This window comes from Cebus imitator, unplaced genomic scaffold (genome assembly GCF_001604975.1).
Source record: "Cebus imitator isolate Cc_AM_T3 unplaced genomic scaffold, Cebus_imitator-1.0 Scaffold312, whole genome shotgun sequence".
NCBI classification, from domain to species: Eukaryota; Metazoa; Chordata; class Mammalia; order Primates; family Cebidae; genus Cebus; species Cebus imitator.
This window is the reverse complement of record NW_016107627.1, coordinates 2,540,627-2,565,428: the sequence shown is the minus strand read 5'-3', so window position 1 is coordinate 2,565,428 and position 24,802 is coordinate 2,540,627. Positions and strand designations below refer to the sequence as shown.

The following is a 24,802-nucleotide window of genomic DNA, read 5'->3' as shown; positions in this document are numbered from 1 at the left end:
TGCAATCCTGAGCTGTTCCTAAACGGCCATCTTGGATCCACCGGCAGCATAGATTTTAATACATGAAAAGTGATTTTTTAGTCTTAGTGGAACCTTAATAAATCTAAACTTGAATCTGTAGCACATTGGAGGAAAAAAATCTAAACCAGTTGAAAAAAATCTCAATTTTAAACATATTTCCAGGCTTTGGAAGTTCACTGAAGAATGTGGATAGCAAATACAGGAAAAATTCTGTCAACATTTTTGTTCATATATGTAAATGTGAAGATATAAGACAGAAAATTTTCCCCATGTATAGCTTCAAATTTTCAGCAGTTAACATTTCCGATTCAGTTTTAAACATTAAATTGTAATATTATTATGAATGATATTAGAACACATCTTTGCTTTTAGTATTGTATTATAAATTTTTAAATTGATGAAATTTAGATTAAATTATAAAAATTTGGTATTTATCATAATACAAATAAAAACTTTAGTTAATTCCATGGATTATTTGTAGTTCTTATCTCCTACTTATTTAAGATTACATTAGGTCGCTATCTCTCAGGTATGTTTCTTCCCTTTCACCTAGATCTAAATTGGTTTTTTTTAATTGGATTTTAATAGGCCTCTGTGAACAAATGTCAATTATTTATTTCCAATCTTGATTGATCTTTTTTTTTATCTTTTTATCCTATGATTATTTACTAGTTCATTCAGCCTTTCTATTAAAAATAAGTAAATAAATAAATTCTTGCTCTTGTAGTTGTTCTGAGATAGACTTACCAGGCCTACCTTATCATTAATTTTTGCATATTAATTTTTATTGCATGTATACGATGATGCAGACATGAACTATGTGCATATCCCAAAATAAGAGGAAAAATATCTTAGTACTTTTGCCAAATACCTGGTTCTAATATTTGGACTATTATGAATTTTTTATGTCATAACTAGTATCACTTTAACGTTATGGAAAGTTCTAGCCTTTTTGATTTGATTTCCTTGGAAAAGATTTCTTTCCAATAAACCTTTCAAAAATGGTTGACAAAGCTAAAAGACCCTGAGAGAAAACATATTTCTGGTGTGACATATTTTGCTTGCTCTTTAAGACAATTGAAAAGCTTTTCATTAATGTTTCCTTAGTGCCTTAGTGGTGACCAGCAGTACCGTCACTGCCCTAGTGCATCTATGGGAAGTTGAGTTGCAGGGTGTACTGACTCATACAGCTTACTTAGGTAAGAAGTAATGGACGGTTGGAATGTTAGGAACTGTAACTGACAGAAAATTGCGGCAAAGTGCTAGGGTTTTCTTCTTTTCTTTTCTTCCTTTTCTTCTTTTTTTTCTTTTTGAGACAGAGTCTTGATCTGTCACCGAGGCTGGAGTGCAGTGTCATGATCTTGGCTCACTGCATCCTCTGCCTCCCAGGTTCAAGCAATTCTCCTGCCTCAGCCTCCTGAGTAGCTGGAATTACAGGTGTGCACCACCACAACCAGCAAATTTTTGTGTTTTTCATAGAGACCAGGTTTCAGGCTGGTCTCAAACTCCTGACCTCATGATCTGCCCGCCTCGCCCTCCCAAAGTGCTGGGATTACAGGCGTGAGCCACCGCGCCCAGCTATTCTTTTCTTCTTAAGACAACTAATGGAAAATAAATTTCCAAGAAGCTCTTTTGACCTGCTATTGCTATTCCTCAAAGGTAGAAGGTGTACTCACAGGCAGAGTTGTATCTGACATGACTTCTTTGCTACCCTTAATATCAGCCTTCCTGGAAACGGCTCAGGGCAGTAGTTGGGGAGTGCTTTAGTTGGGATGTGGACCGAGCATCCTGGGACATGTTCTGCTGTAGTGCCTACACTTTCCTGCCAATGTCAGCAGCCAGTTTGTCAACATGTATTTTCCATTTGTGAATAGTGCAGTGAAAGCCTTCACCTCTCCTTTTCTTGAAGTATCTTCTGTTCAGAACTTGGAACTTCATAAATTTTCTAAGTTTGAAGAAACATATTTCAACTATAAAAAATTAACTTAGAAAATATATGCTAACATACGTGTATGCCTTTTTCCTCCATGACTTTTCATCTTATTGCAGAATTATGAACACTGGGTTTAAGGTAACAAAGTGATTTTACCAATGTGGCAAGGTGTGCCAAAAGAGTGCTTAAGTGCAAAAAACAAAAACAAAATCAAAATTAAAGTAGCTCAAAAGCATAAATTTTATACATAGTTTTAAGCATTTAGAATTTAAAAAGTCCTTTGTGTTTGTTCCATGTTCTAGAATAGCAAATAAAAAATGTGTTTTTTGCTTTCTTTTGTTGTATTACCTTGATAGTTACGTGGCAAGTCTCAGGCTGAGTGTGTGGAGCACCTAAGTTGGGTGTGTGGAGAAGTTGTATTGAAGATTATTATTATAGGCACATGGTTACAGCACAGTCTGTCAGGGAAAATACTTGAGTTTATTTATTTATTTTTGTTTTGTTTTTTGTTTTTTGTTTTTTTTCCCATTTATTTATTTTATCGGATTTTAGGTTTGGGGGTACATGTGAAGAACATGCAAGATTTGCATAGGCACACACGTGGCAGCGTGATTTGCTGCCTTCCTCCCCATCACCTACATCTGGCATCTCTCCCCTTGCTGTCTCTCCCCAGCTCCCCACCTCCCACCATCCCTCCCCTATTTCCCCCCAACTGACCCCAGTGTGTAGTGCTCCCCTCCCTGTGTCCATGTGTTCTCATTGTTCAACACCCGCCTATGAGTGAGAACATTTGGTGTTTGATCTTCTGCTCTTCTGTCAGTTTGCTGAGAATGATGGTTTCCAGGTTCATCCATGTCCCTACAAAGGACCCAGACTCATCGTTTTTGATGGCTGCATAATATTCCATGGTGTATATGTGCCACATTTTCCCTGTCCAGTCTATCATCGATGGGCATTTGGGTTGGTTCCAGTTTTTGTAAGGCTGAGCATGGTGGCTACTCAGGAGGCTGAGACGAGAATTGCTTGAGCCTGGGAGATTCAGGCTGCAGTGAGCCGAGACTGCACCACTGCACTCCAGCCTGGGTGACAGAATGAGACTGCAAAAGAAAAGTAGGAAGGAAGGAGGAAAGGAAGGAAAGAAGGAAGGAAGGGAGGGAGGGAGGGAGGGAAAGAAAGAAGAGAAAGAGAAAGAAAGAGAAAGAAAGAAAGAGAAAGGAAGGAAGGAAGGAAGGAAGGAAGGAAGGAAGGAAGGAAGGAAGGGAAAGGAAAGGAAAGAAAGAAGAGAGAGAGAAAGAAAAAGAGAAAAGAAAGAGAAAGAAAGAAAGAAGAGATGGAGGTAGGAAGGGAGGGAGGGAGGGAGGAAGGAAGGAAGGAAGGAAGGAAGGAGGGAAGGAAAGAGAGAAAACATGGTTTACAAAGGTTTTTTTTCACTAGGATGGTGACATCATCCCAAGTAATTTCATTCTAGCTGGTTTATTGTTTAATAAATCTCTCCAATTCAGGATGCACCTTTCTTGCTATTGCTGGTCTGCTGATCCACATGATCTCATTTCATGTACATGGATCATCCAGCTGTAGTGACAAAGATCCATTATGTTGAGTCCAGATGTCCACCTTAATAGTACACATCCCTCGCTGATGCTTTTTTTTTTTTTTTCACTCTCTCAGGACAAATACATTTACTTTATGATAATTACTGTTGTGGTACAATTTACTCTTACCACAGAACTAGCTCTCAGGATTTGAGTTATCAGTCTGTTGTCAAGAAAAAAGTGCTGAGATGGTGTGGTGAAATTTGGTGAAGAAAAAGCATTATAGGAAGTTACAGTCAATCTCACTACCGACGATTGGCTAAAATATTTTTTAAATATGTGGCTAAAATCTGCATAAAAGATGGTATGTCCGAGTGAAGAGATTATCAGAGGGTGAGAGAAACTGAGAGTCCACCAAAAACACAAAAAGAATTTCCATACAGATTTTGTCATCCACAAGTGACTCAAGCTGCAGGTTGCAGCTGAATTGAAGAGGCGGCCGCTTTATTCTAAATCTGGTGGCCGCTGCTTACGTTTCATTGTAGAGGCTACATCTACTGAACTGTTTTGCAAGTTTGTATTATCTGTCTCATGGTCCAGACAGAACCAGAGTCTATGAACATGGATTAAGAATTAGTCTGTTTTCTTCTGTGTTTTTCTGTGAATATACTGAATGTCTCATCTTGATTCAGAAGAAAGACCTGGAAGCTTACCAAAAACACTATATGTGTGGTTTTTCTTGGAACAATTCAGAAGGTAGTCATTTAATTTTGTTTGGGAAAATTTTGCATTATTTATTTTATTCAAAATATGTGAATTTTCTTTTTCAATTTTAATTAACGTACTTTTGTAATGGCTCATTCTGCAAGCAGAGATAGCCTCCTTTCCCCAAACTCTAAGATATGCATGAATACAGTCATCTAGTACATAGCAGGAATTTTAAAAGAAATAAGCTTTTCCTTCCAATGCATAGTTGTTAAAACAGCAAAATGATAAAAAAAAATTATGTAATGGTACTATTGAGTTGTCTACTGTGTGGCAAATACTTTACGCAAATAAGTGATGTCTTAGGATATAGGTTTTAGCCTTCAAAAATCTTTAAGGAAGAATAAAATGTCATTTTTAAGTCTCTCCTTTGATCTCATGTGAAGAGATTCAATTTGTTTCAAAAATACTTAATATATATTATATATTACACCCTGCACTAGGCACTGCAGGGAAAAAGCGAAAGAATCAGAAAGGCTGCCAAGTTAGAAAAGTATTTCTCAATTGGGCAATTTTGTCAACAGGGCCACTGGTCAATGTCTATAAGCGTGTTTGGTTAAGGGCTGGAGGGGCTATTTGAATCTTGGTTGGGAGTTGGAGGGGCTGTTGGAGTTTAGTGGGTAAAGGTCAGGGATGTCGCTACACACCCTGCAATGCACAGGACAGATCTTTCCATGAAAGCATCAACCATCTGCAGGTGTCACTAGTACCAAACTTATATTTTGGGTAGCTTCAGCAAATTCTCTCTTAAACTATTCAGAGCTCCCTTTTTTCATTACTTCTGTAGTTTAATAAGAATATTGCCCTATGGAGCAGTTCTAGCAATTTGGGAGGTTGAGGTGGGTGGATCGCCTGAGGTCAGGAGTTCAAGATCAGCCTGGCCAATATGGCAAAACACTGTCTCTACTAAAAATACAAAAATTAGCCAGGCGTGGTGGCATGCACTTGTAGTCTCAGCTACTTGGGGAGGCTAAAGCAGGAGAATCACTTGAACTCCAGAGGCAGAGGTTGCAGTAAGCTGAGATTGTGCCACTGCACTCCAGCCTGGGCGACAGAGTAAGACTCTGTCCAAAAAAAAAAAAATTGGTTGGAGATTAGTACAAGTTGTATATATGCAAACATAACAAAATGAATAAAAAGCAATACAGCACAACCCACCCCATCTTGAGCAAGTTGTACTCCTAATCATGCACATGTGCAAATATCAAGCTCTTATTTGACCATCTTTCAGTATTGAATATGTAGTTATTGCAACTGTAGTTGAGCAAATCAGCATGTATTTGGAGTTTAGAATTAGGATTATTATACACTGCCACAGGTGAATCTACTGCCTAACAGTTACAGTTCTTCAAGACACTGATACAGCATAGTCATCCAAGTACAGTGGCTGAGTAACATGTAATTTTCTTTTCCCTTCCAACTGAGGGGGATGCTTAAACTGAAAGGTTCCAAGGACAAAGTCAATCAGCTTCTCTCTGAAAAGAGAGGTCGAATCAGAGTCAACTGGAGGATCAGAAAGAGCGATTTAGAAGAGTCTGAGGGAAACTGATGATCTTGAGTAACAAGATGGCTGCCATTTTGTTCACCACCGATGAAATTCTATTCCCAGACAGGAAATGAAGCCAGATAATCAGGCCAATTTCATCAACAGTACCTCAGGTTGGAAGAGTTAAAGGACCAGATAAGAAAACAAGCATCTATAGCAGGATGAGCTGGGTAAAAAAAGGATGATTCACTCAGAGGCTGCAGGGACTAATACTTCAGACTCCTACAGCTGCAGTGCCTTGTGAGGCCAAGAGGGACTCTCAAAGAGACTGAAGCCTCTTAGTGTCCAGTGAATGGGCTCTTGCCTACCTGGGAATGGAGCTGCTGCAGAAGATGGGGTGTCCCGTACCCCTGGAGGAGTTAAAGTTAAAGATCATTGCTGAGGATCCAAACCCCAGAGAGAGAAAGAAATGGATGGTCCTAAAATAAATCCTCTTTGTTCTTTTAAAAATTCTGAGTGTGGAAGTGAAGGTGATTATTCAGACCAAGCCCTTCAGTACTGACTCGTTCTTATTCCACTTATCTCAAGTCTACATCACCAACTCTAACTTCCCAAGTTCCATCGCAGTAGATCAGGTATTACCATCATTAGAATACTATTATAGATATTTTGTGTTTGGAGAGAGGTTTGCTGGTGGGACCCCAGGTTTATAGTGTTTTGCTAGTTATCTCCACAAATTTGTGACCCTCTCACTTGAGAGAGGAACAACAATGTGGTTATGTAATGTGAGACTAGAAGAAACTAACGGGAATACTCCCAAAACACAAATATCTTGCCACTTTTTTCATGGGAAAAGAGTCAGCAGAAGAGGGCAAAGCAGTAAATAAAATCCTGAAGGTAATCAAAACAGATGGGAATATAGGTTTGTTCAGAGCTATAAAAAATATCCCATACTCATTCTCAAAGCAGGCAGTGTGTAGAAAGTTTCAAGGTTAGCATTTATCTTCTAAATATAGACTTGTGATCTTATTTAATAAATTTAAACCACCAGTGGAAGAGGTCAGAAAGAATGAATGAAATCAGGAAAATTGATGAGCTCAGTATTGTTGTTGTGATTGCGTTTCTTACACACCTTTAATTTGTGCCTTGATTTTGGGATCAGAGAAAGTAGTGCTATTCCAGGAGCTCCCCAGAGATATTTCTGGAACAGATCTTATAGTTCTCTAAAAAGCTAATGCATTATATTCCCAGGTGCTGTTTGCAGCATCATTTTTCATTTAACAAAAATATGGTCTTTTAGCCAGAAATTTTAATTCTATAATTAAAATGGACTAAAAATATTCTGCAGCACATCTAGAAAAAATATTTTATGTATGAATGTGCTTTCTAGAAATTTCCCATGTTGGATCAAACAGTAGAGGAAGACTTTTCTGTGTGTATAGGATGGGTTTTTACGTTTATATATGAGCGTGCATGTGTTTCAAGTGAATTTTGAAAATCAGCAACACAAAGTCAATTCATTATAAAATAGTTTTCAAACTATCTGTGCAGTGCTCATATTAAGGAAGAATTCATTGAAAAGCAAATATTTGAGAAACCCTTTCGTATGTCTACAGGCTACATAATCATTGTTTAATTTATCAACAACCTTTGAGTGCTCCTCAGTTCCTGGTACAGAAATGAACGATACAGTTTTAACTTTGGAGTGCTCACACCTAGTGAGGAAAACAGACAAGGTAGAGAATCCAGCGTGACTAGTGACGTGGCACAAGGTGAACGGGAGGCTCTCTGGGAGTCCGGAGGGCCACCGCCTGGTGTGGCTGAGGGCAGAGGAGAGGTGAGCAGGGCAGCCCAGGACTCTGTCAAGAGGGCTCGAGGCAAGCAGGGCAGGGCCAGCAGCAAGAACGAAAACAGGTTTCCGTAGCTACCATTTCTTTCTCAGGGTCCTCTACTTCCCAAAGAAAATGAGAGCATCGTAAATTTGATTGTTGCTGGTTTAAATGCTGGCCAACTATTGGAAAATCATTTTTGAAAAGATTTCTTTTGCTGTATTTGGCAAAGCTGAGAGTATAAAAGTGATGAGGAAGGACCATCTCAGTCCATTGCCTTTGCCTGTGCAACTGTGACTTCTTCACAGCCTTTCTGCACAGTGCAGTTCACATATGGGAAACATTTCTTCCCATAGCCAGCATCTTCTTGGGGAGTGCTTTGGTTATATTTTCACAAATATTTCATCTCTTTGTATCAACAAACCCTTTTCTTTGAGCTGTACTGTGGGTTTCTATTTCTTTCCTTTTTTCCTCTGTCCAGGTAGAAAAAAAAAAAATGGACTAGAAGCTTCAAGACTACTTGTTAAATGTGCTCCTTTTTACATAACTCCAAATAACGTCTTGCTTGTAGATGTAATTAAGAAAGATCTGGACAGGGAGAGGGAGGATAATTTTCAATGTTCCTCTCAAATTTAATCTTACAGTAACAAGCTCCATATTTTACCTGAAAATGCTCAGATAGTATAGCTATTGAACTTTAATGGTAGATAATAATGGATTTGTATAGACACTTTTTTGTTTTCATTCAAAAACCTAGAGGAAAATATGGAATATAAATTATAAATTGTTTTATGTTAAAAATGTTTCATACTCACTGCACATAAGCAAAGATATTGTCCAGTATTAGTACCTATGAATCATTAACAAAAACAGTTACCTCTGTTTGCTGCTGACATTTTATATATATATGTTGTTCCTCTCTGAACGTTTTCTTAAAAGTCAACTTTTAAAGAAATAATGTGCCCACAAAGGACCCAAACTCATCGTTTTTGATGGCTGCATAATATTCCATGGTGGGATAGCAGGGGGAGAAATGCCACATGTAGGTGATGGGGAGGAAGGCAGCAAATCACACTGCCATGTGTGTTCCTATGCAACAATTTTGCATGTTCTTCACATGTACCCCAAAACCTAAAATACAATAAAATAAATAAATGGGAAAAAAAAAAAGAAATAATGTGGAAACAAAAGGAATTATTTTATAGTTAATTGGTTTTATGTTTAAAGATGACCAAACAATAAACTTAGCCATCATAGTCTCTCAGAAAAACATTAAGTGTATTTAAAGGTAATAAGAGAAAATAATCTCTTTTTAACATTTTTATTGATACATAACATTTGTACATATTTATGGGGTGCCTATGATATTTTGTCATATGCATAAAATGTATAATTATCAAATCAAGGTATTTAGGGTATTCCTCACCTCAAGTATTTATTATTTCTATGTGTTGGGAACATTTCAAGGCCTCTCTGCTAGCTATTTTGAAATATACAGTACATTGTTGTCAACTATAATCACCCTTCTCTGCCATGAAACATTAGAATTTATTCCTTCTATCTAATTCTGTTTGTACCCATTAATAATTTATTTTTAAAGCCCCAATCTCAAGCAAGAGAAAATATAAATAGCATAATAAAGAAAAAAGATTTATGACCTGATGATATGGTTTAAATTTCTATCACTTTCCACCTTGGGTACCTTCATTAACCAGTGACCTTCACTTTTTTATCTGTAAGATGGTATTGATAATATCTACCCTCATCCCCACTTCCCCATCTGCCTAGCTAATAAGACAGAGATTTCCTCGGCATGTGTGTTAAAGAGCCTAGAAACTCAACATGATTTACACATCCCAGCTGTTGTGACAAGGAGGTACAGCACCAATGTACAAAATATGATTTTTAGAATGAAAGGCAGGACATTTATAAAGTTATATTCTATGTGAAGTATATTAGCGCACATTCATGTATAACAGGCAATAGGAATATGCTTTGCTTCTTTCAGTTCTTCTTTTCCAGCCTCTTTTTTTCTCTTGTCGCTAAGTCTGTGGCTGGACTTTCCTTCTGTTTTGCATGCTTTGGTGTTCACTGATGCTTGGATTCTTCTTTCCCATGCACAGACTCAAAGAAGCAGTGAGGCTGCCCCAACTTCAGCAACCCTCTTAGTTTGGACATTTGGTCATATGCAAATTCTAGTTTAAAATTCTATGAATGAGAACATATATGAGTAGAGATTGGTTTTATATTCTGTAATAATAAAACTCATTTATAGTAGTAGAATGTATTGAGATACCAATGTTTACCAGTTCTATAAATAGCAACATATGTCATATTTATTTTATAAATAACTTCAATGCTATGTGTGTTTTCTCACAAAAGCATATTGAGCAATTATTTTCCATTTTATAATCATAATGATACCTGAAATATCTTAAGAACCTACCCTATGATTTACAGGAATTAAATCATTGAATCTTCACAACACTATAAAGTCTGTGTTATTTCCCATTGTACAGATGGAGAAACTGACTACAGAAAGGCTTTTAAGAGACAAGATATCATCACAGTTTGATGTGTGGGGCCTTGTACCAGAAGGACTGAGCGAATTCCATTTCCCTTCATATTATCTTTGTGTCCTTAGACAAGTCACTTCATCTTTATGTGCTTTAGTTTCCCCATCTGTAAAACATCTCATAGTATTGTTAGGATTAAACATATCTTCTAGCTGCATGACATTTTAGGTTCTCTTAACCAGCGTTAAAAAATTTGTCCACTGGGGTCAGTTGGGGGGAAATAGGGGAGGGACGGTGGGAGGTGGGGAGTTGGGGAGAGATAGCAAGGGGAGAGATGCCAGATGTAGGTGATGGGGAGGAAGGCAGCAAATTACACTGCCACATGTGTACCTATGCAACAATCTTGCATGTTCTTCACATGTACCCCAAAACCTAAAATGCAATAAAATAAATTTTTAAAAAATCTGTCCACATATTTGTAACTTTTCTTTCTTTCCATTACTAGAAGTATTTTCTATGAGATAATTCTCCTGGAAAATACAAAGTCCTATTTGGTGATTCACTGCCTTACATTTTGGTGTTCAGTAAACACCATGGAACCCAAAGACAAACTCTATCATATTAATTTTGGAGCCCGAGATACTTTACTCTCCCTATGACAAAGTTATTTCAAATGAAACCCAATTCTCTAGTCTATTTCATTTTGGTTAAAATTATAGCAGGTGCTTTTCAGTTGATTGGATGTGTTAGGCTCCAAGTGGCAAGCTTAAATGGTACACATCCTTTTTCAAATTATACATACTTGGTTTGACTGTTTATTTCCTTTTCCACATTATTACTTGCATTTAACAGCTAAAGGTATAATATCAAATTATCCTATTGCTAGAGATACTGAAATTACCCCAGCTTGAAGCCAGAAACAACTTTATTAAAATTTTAAGAATGAGAACAGTAAAATGTTACATGGGATTGTAATCCCTTTTTGAAGAGCTTTTGCCATTGAGAAAATGAGTATGGATAAATATTGATCGTTTTTCTGGAAAATGCTTTCTTATTTCAAAAGTCAATTGTGACTCAGTCTGTCCTCCTCTCTCATGGCAGGAACCAGTATATTCACCGTCTATGAGGCTGCCTCGCAGGAAGGCTGGGTGTTCCTCATGTACAGAGCAATCGACAGCTTTCCCCGCTGGCGTTCCTACTTCTATTTCATAACTCTCATTTTCTTCCTCGCCTGGCTCGTAAAGGTACTGAAAAGCATTGTACTAAGAATATCTATGTTCTATGATGGCTCTGCAGATGTTTGGTTTGGTTTTGGTTGCCCTCTGCTTTGTCATTCTTAGAGTTTGGTAAATGTTTGTGATTTTTTTCAGAATGTGTTTATTGCTGTTATCATTGAAACATTTGCAGAAATCAGAGTACAGTTTCAACAAATGTGGGGATCGAGAAGCAGCACTACCTCAACAGCCACCACCCAGGTACGGTATCAGCAAGACGATGCCATAACCCATTCGAGCATGCACATGTCCCAGCCTCACCGTCATTGGAACCTGGGGAATCTCTTGCATGATGGGCTTCTACAGTCTGACTCAGGAAGCTATTTAAAAATACAGGGTCAGGCCAGGCACGGTGGCTCATGCTGGTAATTCCAGCACTTTGGGACGCTGAGGGGAAGGATTGCTTGAGCCCGGGATTTTAAAACCAACCTAGGCAATGTAGCAAGACCCAATCTCTACAAAAATTTTTGAAAAATTGGCCAGGCATGGTGGCTCATGCCTGTAATCCTAGCACTTTGGGAGGCCAAGACGGGCGGATCACGAGGTCTGAAGTTCGAGACCAGTCTGGCCCATATAGTAAAACCCCATCTCTACTAAAAATACCAAAAAAAAAAAAAAAAATTAGCCAGGTGTGGTGGTGTGTGCCTGTAATCCCAGCTACTCGGGAAGCTGAGGCAGGAGAATCACATGAACCTGGAAGGCAGAGGTTGCAATGAGCCAAGATTGTGCCATTGCCCTTCAGCGCAGGCAACAGTGTGAGACTCCATCTCAATTCAGAAAAAAAATAATAAAAAGAAAAGAAATTTTTTAAAAATTAGCCAAGAGTAGTGGTATGAGCTTGTGGTCCCAGCTACCCAGGAGGCTGAGATGGGAGGATCACTTGAGCCCAGGAGGTCAAAGGTGCAGTGAGCTGTGATCACAACACTGTACCCCAACCTGGGTGACAGAGCAAGGCCCTATCCCCCAAAAAGCATAAGATAAAATAAAATAAAATAATACAGGTTAAAAGGTCCAAACCCAGAATAATCAAATCAGAGCTTCTAGCCAGTGGAGTAATGACACCTATATTTTTTAATAGCTCTGTGGGTGTTTTTGAAACAAAACGGAGGTTGGCAACCCTGTTTATTACATATCTTTGATTCTTACAAGTCCTCAAATGGCTTGCAGATAAAATATAAACGGTATAGAATTTCTCACTTTTATGAGTATTTATTCATGTATTTGCACTCCTATATAATGTCTATGTGTAGGATTAGAATTTTGTAATGGAAAATACATTTTATTCAGAACAAACAATAGTACAATAAACTGTGAAAAAGATCCCTCAACTCCAAATGCATGTTTATGATTTTTTAAGGAATCCCTTTATTTTCAGAAGGATTCCCATAAGTTCCCATAAGACAATATTGTTTCCATAAAACCATAAGGCTCCTGAGAATTTAGAGGTGGCCTACAAATTTGCTAAAAGCCGCAGAGCAGTTATTACATAAGAGGGCAATTTAGATCAAAATAATCAAATAAAAAAATGCCTATGTTTTTATTTTTGGTTTTGTTTAATGTGTGTGTGTTTATGGTAGTTTAAAAAAGGAAGGGCAGTTTTATACACCTTCTTCTAGTGTGAATCTTTATAAAAGAGAGAGAAAATAAGAATTCCAGAATCAGGAATAAAATGATATAATGCCTTGTAAATATTATAATACTAAGTTCTAAAGGAAATGTAACATGTCTGTAAATACTTATAAAACTATTAAGACAAAGATATCTATCAAGGAGCTGAGGGTTACTTTTGAAAACCTTCAAATTGAGCTTTAATAATTATATGTTAAAGTGCAATTAAACACACTAATTTGGGAAAAGTCTTATGGTGTTGAGGCATCTTTATGATGCTGTAAAAGTCTTAATTGTCTAGTCAATTCATTATAGGTGAAATGGTGTCAGTCTCATTCAATTTTGACAAATGACTATTCAAACTTCCATGAAAGGTTTTTTGAATATCCTATCCAGGATATATCAGAGTTGCCATGAAGAAAAGCCTATGAGAAATCAACCATAGCAAGTTCTTATCTCCTCTCTCCTCTCTTTTTTCAAACTATGAGAGATAAGAAAATTCCCAGTTCATTCCGAGGGGACAGCCTCTAGAAGGACATATTTGTGGTTATGACTTTGAGTCCTAAATGGAACATGTAACTATGAACTCGGCCCTTAAGTCACATGCAGTGTTCCTGGAGATTACCTGAAATGCCTTTAAAACCATAGCATTTTTATGGAGTTACTCTCAAGTATAAAATCACAGCTGGAGAAAGCATTTGGAAGCACCACCAAGTCAGCCAATGGTTCTAATAGAAAGGGAAGTAGGAAGAGGCTTGGAACAAAGTTGTGCAAAATCATTTTGATGCAAAATTGCACTTAATCAAGAGGAATAATTTGATAATTCAGAGGTAATGTGTCTAGATATTCAGTAGAGGTAATCACACAGAGAATTGTGAAAAACCTTGATTAAGAAAAATGCTATAGCTGAAGACCTGGTTGCTAAGCAACCAATGCTCCTGCTGTCAGCCTCTGGGTGAAACACTGCTCAGGCAGCCTAGCAACCAGCTTCAGGCCCCGCCCACCCTAGCTAGCCACTTACAAATGGGCCCTCTGATGCGTTTATGTGTAGAGAAGGGAGAGACATCATTTGCCATGATGCTGTTATGTTTGTAAAATCTGACCAAATTCTGAGAACAGGGACTTCTTATTCAGTGGTTTAAAACACTAAATCACAAGTTACTAATTTGAAAGAAATAAAATAAAGATGATTATTTTAACACACACAGCTTTTCAGACATGGAAGTTTATTCTTGTTATGCCTTTCTCTAGCATATGAAAAATTTGCAGTTGTTAAAAGGCTGTTTTCATCAAAGGACTAAAGGGTCCTGAGCTTGTTGGACTTGTTGATGTCTGAGTCTGCAGACATACCCTAACAGCCGTGCGTGTAGAAAAAAATAAAAAATAAAAATATGTATATATATGTATATATATGTGTATATATGTATATATATATGTGTGTGTATATATGTACATATATATTTATTTTATTTATATATATATACATATATATGCACATTTTCAGAACAAAGAAGGGGCTTTCTGTTGTTTTAGGTAGCTGACTAGGAACTGGCTCTGATAGGGACCATTTCAAGGGAGGTGAAAGGAAATCTGTGATGAAGACTGTTTCTTTAAAATAGCAAAGCAATATTTTTCGATTGAATGGTCACCACCAAATGCCCCCAAGACACAGCATAGGAACAAATCACAGAAAGATTAATGCCAAGGGTCTTTAGGAGACCATAATGTAACAGATAACTGGAAAACAGAAGGAAAATTATGTAGAAAATTTCAAATTACTAAGCATTGAGTCTGTCTGGACTCTGAGAAGCTTGTGATTTCATACCTGCCTAATTCTTGGATATGGGTAACTATTGCCTTGTGCTCAATTGTGTAGTGGGTTGGAGGATAAGTGATTCATACACCCATGATATAATGCCCCCTCCCCATGTTTATCTGCTATAGGGATACCCAGGACACAACTTTTCAGTGATGTCCCATCACTAGATGTTGGGATGTGCAGATGAGCTGAAAGACGAAGCCCTGAGTACTGTATCTCACTAACCCAGACCTTTACTCCCATTATTTAGATGCTTTACCTCAGACGACTGTTACCAGTCCTCTGGTCCTCTGACCTAGGCCAGCTCATGATAGAGATGAACGTATCTCAACTTTGCCTCGAGCAGAACTCAAAGAACTACTAAACTTGAGAGCCACATGAGACTACTTTTCTGTTAAAATGATAAGAGACAGAAAGCAGGCCTGTGACAGTCAGTACATACCTAACTTTTATAAATGAATCATAGTCCAATAGGGTCATATTTGAAGGTTTGGTAAATGAATAAATATTCTGATTGTACAAAGACAGCAATCACTTCTGGGTCTGTTATTATCTCTGATTGAGCACTCTTGCTGACATGTGCTTTCTGAATTAACATCCCCTAATAAGGAGAGAAGACTGATAAAGGTAGAATTGGTGTGGGAATAGAGGGCACTTTTGAGTTTTTCCTACTTTGGCTTTCCATCAACATTCTTAGAATATGGGTTATGCAATGCCTAAAGCAACTTATGCATAAACGGGTAGTGCTGGGTTAAAAAGTAGAAAAGAATGGATGAAAAGACTCATGACCAAAAATGGAAAGAATTTCTCTTCCCAAGAGAAAGCTACATATAACTTAATGCTCAAAGACAACACTTTAGCAAAAATGTGTTTACTGTTCCAAAGCCATTCATTTCCTCCTGAATCTGCATCATTAAAATATGTGAGAAAACAATTTAATGAATGCATTTCAAAGAAGTGTGCTTCTAGAGTGGTGTAATAGGGAACTCCTTCTAATAATGTGGTTTCTTATTGAAACAATAATAATGGAATAACACAGTCATCATAGGAAGCCATAAATGAGAATTACGTTTTGTGAGACTGTATCACTGAATATATTATTTCATAATGAAATCAAGCCAGGGGTCCACTCTCACTATTTTATATCATAATGACTATTAGCTATTTTTAAAAGCCATCGATTTTCAAAGAACCCAAAGAGCATACAAATTGCAAAGTAAATTTTAGATTTTTCTCTGCATTATTATGTATGTGGATGTGTGTGTGTGCATGTCTGAAGTTTGGAATTCTAATTCAGCTGCTAGTGATTCTTCGTTACCAAGATTCTTTCTTTTACCACTGTCCGTTAGATAACCTGTTATTCATGTTGATGGTGATGATATTATGTCTAGAGTAGAACAATCCCCAAAGCATTTTTAACTACTTTGCAAACCAAGTGACCAGTTATAAAACTCTAGTAGTTGCAAATGGACAGGCCTGAAAGAATTCTCAAAGCTGAAATCACCATGCGCTTCCAAACGATTGTGCTAAGAGGAGAGTGCCAGGGAAATTATTTGGTGTTATTGGTGATATTCCACTAATTCAAAACATCTTACAATCACTCCCTTATATTGAGATCTGCACTAGCCTAATAGCTTTACAACCTGTCTTATTTAAACTTCACAATACCACTGTGAAGTGGGCACTATGATTGTCTCCACTTTGCATGTAAAAAAATGACAATGATTGAAAGTTAATTATCATCCCCAATGTTATATAACCAGCTAGTGGTAAAACTGGGACTCAAAACCAGGTTGCTCAGCTGCAAGAGCCTTTTTATTCAGCATGAGATTCTACCTCCTTTCAATTTAGCCATTACAAGCCCTGCTGTCAACACGCTATCTTTGTTCTGGCCCCCTGGTAACTTTTCTTTTCTCAAAAAAAGACAGCTTTTATTGCTGGCTGAGAAAGGGACATTCACATACATTGTTGCCAAGAGTGTAAATTAAAACATCTTTACTAGAAGACAGTTTGACAATATGTATCCAAAAATAAAACATATATACTATCTGACCAAGAGAGTCTACTTCTAGAAATATATCCAAAGAAAAATGTTGGGAAGTAGTCAAGGATGTTTGAAGATGTTTATGAGGCATTTTGGCAAATTTTTTAAAATTGATACAATCTTAATCTCTAGCAGTAAGTTATTGATTACAAATTATGAAATTGGAATAAAAGCAAGCCATTAAAATAAGCACTGAACTTTATAGATGTGAAGATATGCTGGTGACATATTAGTACAAAAAAAAAGTATCCCATGTTTGTGTGGGGAGTGCGTGTGCGTGTGCGTGTGCATGTGCGTGTGTGTGTGTGTGTGTGTGTGTGTGTGTAAAATACCTGGAACGTTAACTCTAGAATGTTAGTGGTGGTTGTCTCTGGGGAATGGGTTTAAGATTTTTTTTTTTACAACCCGTCCTCATTTTCTAAGTGTTTAACAGTAAAATATTTAATTATAGAATGAGAAAGGAAAATTGCATCAGTAAAATGAAAAAAAAAATTAATGGACATTCTAACAGAAACCACATGTACTAGTTACGTTACATTCAGTTGCAAGAGACCAAAAAAAATAACTTGCTTAGATGAGGTATGCGATGAGGAATCCCATTCTCTCTCATATAAAGCTGGAGATGGTCATTCAGTGTCTCACGGTTGTCTGTGTTGCCATGGATCCAGTCACCTTCCTTTCTGTTCCATGTCACACAGCCTCTGTTACCAAAGTCACCTTGTAGACTAGCATGGCTGCTGTAGCTCTGACACTCACATCCACATTCCAGAGTGCAGGAAGAAGAAGGAAATATAGGAAGAGAGGATTTCTGTTTGCATCCTATAGGCCTGTATGTAGTTACATGGTCAAGGTGAGCTTCAAAGAAAGGACAAGAACTGCCCTTTTTTCTTGGTAGCCTAGTGGCCCCACACAGATTCTCTTTGTAAAACAGGGAAAGGAGATTCAAAGGGAAGACTGGTAGTCCCTATCATACTCCCCGCAAGGATTTGAGTCTCTGAGGATTCTTGGCTTCTGCTAGCAATCCCAACTTCTGTCTCAAAGATCTACCAAATATTAACCAATCTAAATGTTGTATAATTCAGGGGACTAAAATGAAATGGAACATTTTTACATTTCCTTTACTTTATTTCATACAAATAAATGACCTTGAGAGAACACTTTTACTGAAAATTAAACTGATTCTTTTGATATTGGTCCGCTGAAAAAAAATAATTTAACAGAGAAAATTAGTCTGCTACTGATCAAAGTAAATATATGCCCCAGGGATCCTTTATGTCACAATTAGAGAGTATAGGATGTATCAGCAGAGGGATTTTATGCATAACTGATGACTGGCAGGGCTGGTTTTGTCTTTTGTCCTTAAAACAAGGCTTCCAGAATTTTGACAGAAACTTTACAAGGTCCTGTAACAGGTTTGCATCTCCACTGATGTCTGTATTCTCAGAATGAGCTTATTGAGGAAGGATAGGCTTGATTCACCCCAAAAAGAGCTTTGGCAGTTTGTTCTAAAGAAAATGAGAATCTTGTAAATGGACAGCTGAGATGAGCAATTTGCAGTTGGCATCTTTGTCAAAGTATCTTTATGTAAATGTGCACCTTAATTTTGTCATTTAAAAATACATATAGGAGGCAGAGGCAGGGGAATTGCCTGAACTCAGGAGTTTGAAACCACGTTAGACAACATGGTAAAACCCTGTCTCTGCTAAAAAAAAAAAAAAAAAAAAAAAAAAAAAAAAACGTTCTTGCAAAAAAAAAAAAAAAAAAAAAAAAAATACAAAATTAGCTGGGCTTGGTGGCAGGTGCCTGTTGTTCCACCTACCTGGGAGGCTGAGGCAGGAAAATTGCCTGAACCCAGGAGGCAGAGGTTGCAGTGAGCCGAGATCATGCCACTGCACTCCAGCCTGGATGACAGAGCAAGACTCCGTCTCCAAAATTAAATAGATAAATAAAATAAGGCCTGAGATTTTTGGCAACTCTCTCTCACCACCTCGATCATTTTATAGGAGGCAAGTTTATTTTCCACAAAGGATCTACCACCACTACTACCAGGGATTTGAAATTTTAATTACAGATCTTAGGTAATGGGATCTTTGCATCATCTGATTTATATTTCCATCAGCAGTTACCCATTTGAATACACGGTCAGTTTAACAGGAGGACATAAATAAGGATAGCAAAGGAAATATTTGTTTCTGTAAAATAGTGACCTTAGACAGGAATAAAGCAGTGTCTCCAGTTAGTGTCTTTACTTAGAAAAAAAAATAATTTTGCCCTATTTCTACCATACACACATACACACTCACTTCTAAGGAACTAGAAAGAAAAATGTGTTAATGGGAGACTGTGCATGAGTGTCTTCCAGTTAGGTGTAATATTGACACATAAGTAGTTTTGAGATAATAACCTAGATATCTAATTCAATGGATTTCAGTTTTGTAGGCCTGTAGCATCTTGAATTTCATCACTTAGGTCTTTAAGCCAAAAAAAACTACTTGTTCCCTTTATAATATGTACATGATATTTCCATTCAGCAGATTAATTGCTGCCTAATTAAAATAATTACACAAAGTCTACTAAGCAATGTGTCTTCTACCAATAAAACCACACCAGTTCTTCCCCTCTGCCACATGCACACTTCTTATTTTATTGATCCTGAGAATATTTTTATTAGGTTAGTGAGAACTGTCCACTGAATAAAAATTAAAATTTTCTGTCTATATTAAAAACACACCAGACAAAATTCTTTTTAATTCTAGTTTTCATTTTCTCCCAGATCTAATAGATATTTATCAATATAATGGGGATAAAATGCTAAAGTATTTCTCTTGTGGAGAAGAATATTTGATCAATTATATGCAAAGCCTATGCAAGATAGAACGTGCCTGGCATAGCAAGTAATCAATAAACTCAAGTTATTATCATTGCTCCTTTTTCATTCACTTAAGTTTTCAATGTTAAGTACAATTGAAATGACTTCTATTCCAAATATAAATCCATAAGGAGACAAATTTTTGATAGCATAAAAATATACAAAGCTGGAGACGTAGAGTTCTCAATGTTCCGTATTAAATGTCTCTGACTCATCTCCCTTCTTTGTCTTGAAGATGTTTCATGAAGATGCTGCTGGAGGTTGGCAGCTGGTAGCTGTGGATGTCAACAAGCCCCAGGGACGCGCCCCAGCCTGCCTCCAGGTGCAGTACAATGCCATTTTTAAAAATCACCCAGCAAAGGTCTTTGAATTTTATTTTATCCAAGAAAATCCATGGGTTTTTAAGCTTTAGATTTGCCCATATTTATGATCCTGAAGTTAGAGATGGTACTTCACTCCACCCTGCATTCCCAGGACCTAGCTTTTTTTTTTTAAAGACACATAGCAGGGATTTGATTAATTTCTGATAGCTGAATGCATGCATGTAAGAGCATTTCTGCAGTATTGAATCAATGAAAAAATTTGTTGACATGTAAAATCTTATAAAAAGATTCTTTACCAAAGGTCTGAGTTATTTGGCGGTGGGCAAATTCACTCAATTTAATATCTCACTGAGTACCTGGGAAAAAATATTTTGACACATAGTTTCTCTGTTTTTCTGCAAGCTTTCAGAGGAACATAATATAGAGGCGTTTCTTTAGCAAAGCGCACCAACAGCAAACAGGAGGCAATGAGATTGCACGTGGAGCCTGAGAGTCCTCATGAGATAGAGTCTCACAGTGATTCGAAGATAGCACCTCAGGTCCCTGCCTGTGAACTTTCTGGAATCCCCATCTTCTCCAAGCTTCTCATAAGGCCCAATAAACTCCTTTATCTCTTCTTCAGGAGGCCATCTGACATCTTCTCTTGCTTTGTTCCCCCTCCCTGCCCCCAAATATCAGTAACTCATTCAAAATAATGTCACCTTAAAAAGAATAGCAACCCTAACTTTCCATAGTATTTTCACTACTTCCATTTTCCCTCCAAGCAGCCCACTCTTAGGAGCAGATAATCATTTATTCTTCCACCTGGAGAATTTTATTGTATTTAGCCTTTTTGGTCTTCATTGACAAATCCTCTTCTCATAAGGGGTGGTTTCCATAATTCTTTTCATTCCACCCTCATAATTTGGAGATGTGTTCACATCTGCCATGGGATTAGACTGTTTCTCCTTTCTTTTTTTTGGGTCTTTCTCCAGATAGGGACTCAAGAATTGGTACATAAAAAATAAAATTTTACTCTGAGCCATTACAGTGGGCTATGTTTATATGGCCATTTTAGCATAGATTTATTTAATTCTTTTTGTTTCTGTTTGTATTCAGGTGTGATTAACAAATAAAAATTTTAAATAGTGAAGGTATGCAATGTGATGATTTGATATATGTGCACTGTAAAACAATCCTTGCAACCAAGCTGATTCACACATCCACGGCCTCATATATTCAGCAGTAATCTCTGTGCATGTGTGTGGAGGGGGGGTAATACTTTAATCTTTTAGCAAATCTCATGTATACAATACAGTATGATTAACCATTAATGAACCATGTTGTTGATTAGATCCTGAGAACGTGGCCATCTTTTAACTGATAACTAATATCTCCCCGTTTCTACCCACTGTCCCCAGCCCCTGGTAGCTACCATCCTACTTTCTGCTTCAATGAATTTGACTTTTTGAAATTCCATATATAAATGAGATGATGCAGTATTTGTCTTTCTGTGCCTAGCTCATTTCACTTAGCATAATGTCCTCCAGGTTCATCCATACTGTTGTCAACGGCAGGAGTTTTTTCTTTATTATGGCTGAGTAATATTTTGTTGTATGTCTATACCACATTTTCTTACTTTTTTTAATTGTACTTTAGGTTCTGGGGTACATGTGCAGATCATGCAGGGTTGTTGCATAGGTACATACATGGCAAGGTGGTTTGCTGCCTCCATTCCCCCATTATCTATATTTGGCATTTCTCCCCATGTTATCCCTCCCCCCTCCCTACCCTCTGCTGTCCCTAGCCTAGCTACCCTCAACTGACCCCAGTGTGTGATGCTCCCCTCCCTGTGTTCTCATTGTTCAACAACCCCCTATGAGTGAGAACATGTGTGTTTGATTTTCTGTTCTTGTGTCAGTTTGCTGAAAATGATGGTTTCCAGATTTGTCCAAGTCCCTACAAAGGACACAAACTCATTGTTTTCTATGGCTGCATAGTATTCCATGGTGTATATGTGCCACATTTTCTTTTTCCAGTCTATCATTGATGGACATTTGGGTTGGTTCCAGGTCTTTGCTGTTGTAAGCAGTGACTCAATGAGCATACGTGTGCATATGTCTTTATAGTAGAATGATTTATAATCCTTTGAGTATATACTCAGTAATGGGATTGCTGGTCAAATGGAATTTCCATTTATAGATCCTTGAGGAATCACCACACTATCTTTCACAATGGTTGAACTAATTTACACTCCCACCAACAGTGTAAAAGTGTTTCTATTTCTCCACGTCCTCACCCACATTTTCTTTATCCAGTCATCCATCAGTGACACTTAGGTTGCTCCTTGACTTGACCATTGTGAATAATGCTGTAGTACACTTGGGGCTGCAATGCCTCTTTGAGATTCTGATTTCATTTCCTTTGGGCATATGTCCAGAAGTGGGATTACTGGATCATATGGTGGTTCTATTTTTAATTTTTTGAGAAATCTCCATACTGTTTTTCAGAATGGTTCTACCAATTTAAATCCCCACCAACAGTGTAAAAGGGTTATTTTTCCTTTACACCTTTGCCCAATAGTCATCTTTTGTCTTTTTGATGTTAACCATTATAACAGATGTGAGGTGGTATCTCCTTATTGTTTAAATTTGCATTTCCCTGATAATTAGTAATAGTATGCACTTTTTCATATACCTATTGACCATTCATATGCCTTCTTTGGAAAAATGTCTACCCTGAATTTGTTCATTTTTAAATCAGATTATTTGCTTTTTGTATTTGTTTTTGTTTTTTGGTTTTTGCTGTTGTTGTTTTTGCTATTGACTTGTATGAGTTTCTTGTATCTTTTAGATAGTATCTACTTTTCAGAAATATGGTGTTCCAATTGTCCCCTGTTTCATAGACTACCTTTTCATTTTCTTCATAGTTATTTATTTCTGTCAGTTTAAAAAATGGAGGGTAATAAGAGGAAAAGCTTACAATGAATATTGATAATATGTATTATTTTGTGGTCCTCCTTCTGTCCTATATTTGATGGTGACAATGCTGCTAATATAAAACTACTACAATTATCTTTAGTACTATCACTAAATAACTAATTACTAATAGTAATAACAATGATGACAATGATCATAGTGCTAGCTTCTTACCTAAAAAGCACTTTTATTGACATTATATTTTGATCCATCAACCAATATTTACCGAGTACCAACTATGTGCTAGACACTAGGATAGTCCTGAAAGAAATAAGCACAGTCTCCACTCTCACAGAGCTTACAGTGTGCTTGAGGGTAAGATGAAAAAAGGCAGAATTGAGCTAGCAATCACAAGAGTGATGGGGGATTTAAAAGAAGTAATGCAAGATGCAATGAGAATATTTAAATTGGGGTCCTCTTTGTCTAAGATGTCGGGGAAGGCTTTCATGGAATAATGTATAATCTTAAAACCAAAACCATAAGTAATCCTAGCATTTTGGGAGGCTGAGGCAGGCAGATCACCTGAGGTCAGGAGTTTGAGACCAGCCTGGCCAACATGGTGAAACCCTCTCTCTACTAAAAATACAAAAATTAGCCAGGCATGGTGGTACACGCCTGTAATCCCAACTATTGGGAGGTTGAGGCACAAGAATTGCTTGAACCTGGGAGATGGAGGTTGCAGTGAGCTGAGATTTTGCCACTGCACTCCATCCTGGGCAGCAGAGAAAGACTCTCAAAAAGAGAGAGAGAGAATGAGGAATAGAATGGCTAAGGATGTGATTTACTACAACCCTATGATGCAGAAAGACTGACATGCATAGTCAGCCATTCGTAGGAGAAAGTGGTAATTCAGAGGACATAGGGATATCTCTTGAAGTTACATTGACCCAAAAGGAGAACCAAAGGAGACTAGTGGCTGGGTCTCCTGGTTCCTAGTCCCATGCTTTATCCAGCAGGAAAAAAATATGCAAGAAATCATAAGTTTGTGATAGGGAAATAAACTATCGCTACTCCGAGTGCCAAATCAGAGTTGTATGGGACCCAGAGCTTTAAAATCTATTGAATCGTTGTGAATAGATGCTTCAAGGTAGCAATCTGAAATTGGGAGGCAAGTCAGCCTCTTTATCACAAAGACTTGAGAATAGCAAGGGATTAATGACAAGGTGAAGTGTGATGACAAAACCAATCAAGGAGATAGTAAAATAAAGATTGGAATAGAATAGGGATCGATATGAGGCTTGAAGTATATAGATGTGGCATCTCAGAGACCCCTATATGAAATATGTGTTATAAATATAGCAGCATGCTTATGACAGTTTATGAATGTGACTCATATGCCTACAAACTGGGGGAAAAAGGGGGTCAGGTAATTCAGTATGACACAGCTTCATTCAACTCAACTTCAGGTGTCTGGCCCTAAATAAAGCTTTCCAGAGGCAGGAATGAAGCGTGTATGGATGAAAAGTGGGATGGCCAAGAGGTTGTCATTTACAGCAAGCAAGAGCTGTGAATAGAGAGAGAATACATTTCTATGTCTGAGAAAAAAATAATTAATTAAAAAAATAATTAAGTGAAGATACATTGAAGATAAAGTAGCCATGAAATACTTGATGGCTTTTGCTAATGATTAATGCCATCTGAAACTGGATAATGGGAAAATTTTCGTCAGAACCATCCACTCACTGACCTATACTATCATGGTATGTTACCCTCAAGGCTGAACTTCTTTTTATTTTTGAAACAAGCAAAATGTGAACATGTTCTCATAAAACAATTTGATATGGAAATAAAATTAAAAGGAAGAGCTTATTTTACATCTTTTTTTT

General features: G+C 37.3%; 1 protein-coding gene across 5 annotated transcripts in view; it reads left to right on the top strand.

Moving 5' to 3' along the window:
• The window catches only part of NALCN (sodium leak channel, non-selective), a 369,956-nt gene that overhangs the window by 107,095 nt on the left and 238,059 nt on the right, over positions 1-24,802 (top strand). For all 5 annotated transcript variants that reach the window (XM_037729607.1, XM_017503589.2, XM_017503587.2 and 2 more), the window contains 3 exons: positions 11,184-11,326; positions 11,453-11,557; positions 19,932-20,018. In XM_037729607.1, the coding sequence (XP_037585535.1) occupies positions 11,184-11,326; positions 11,453-11,557; positions 19,932-20,018 (335 nt within the window). The remainder of the gene's footprint in view (positions 1-11,183; positions 11,327-11,452; positions 11,558-19,931; positions 20,019-24,802) is intronic.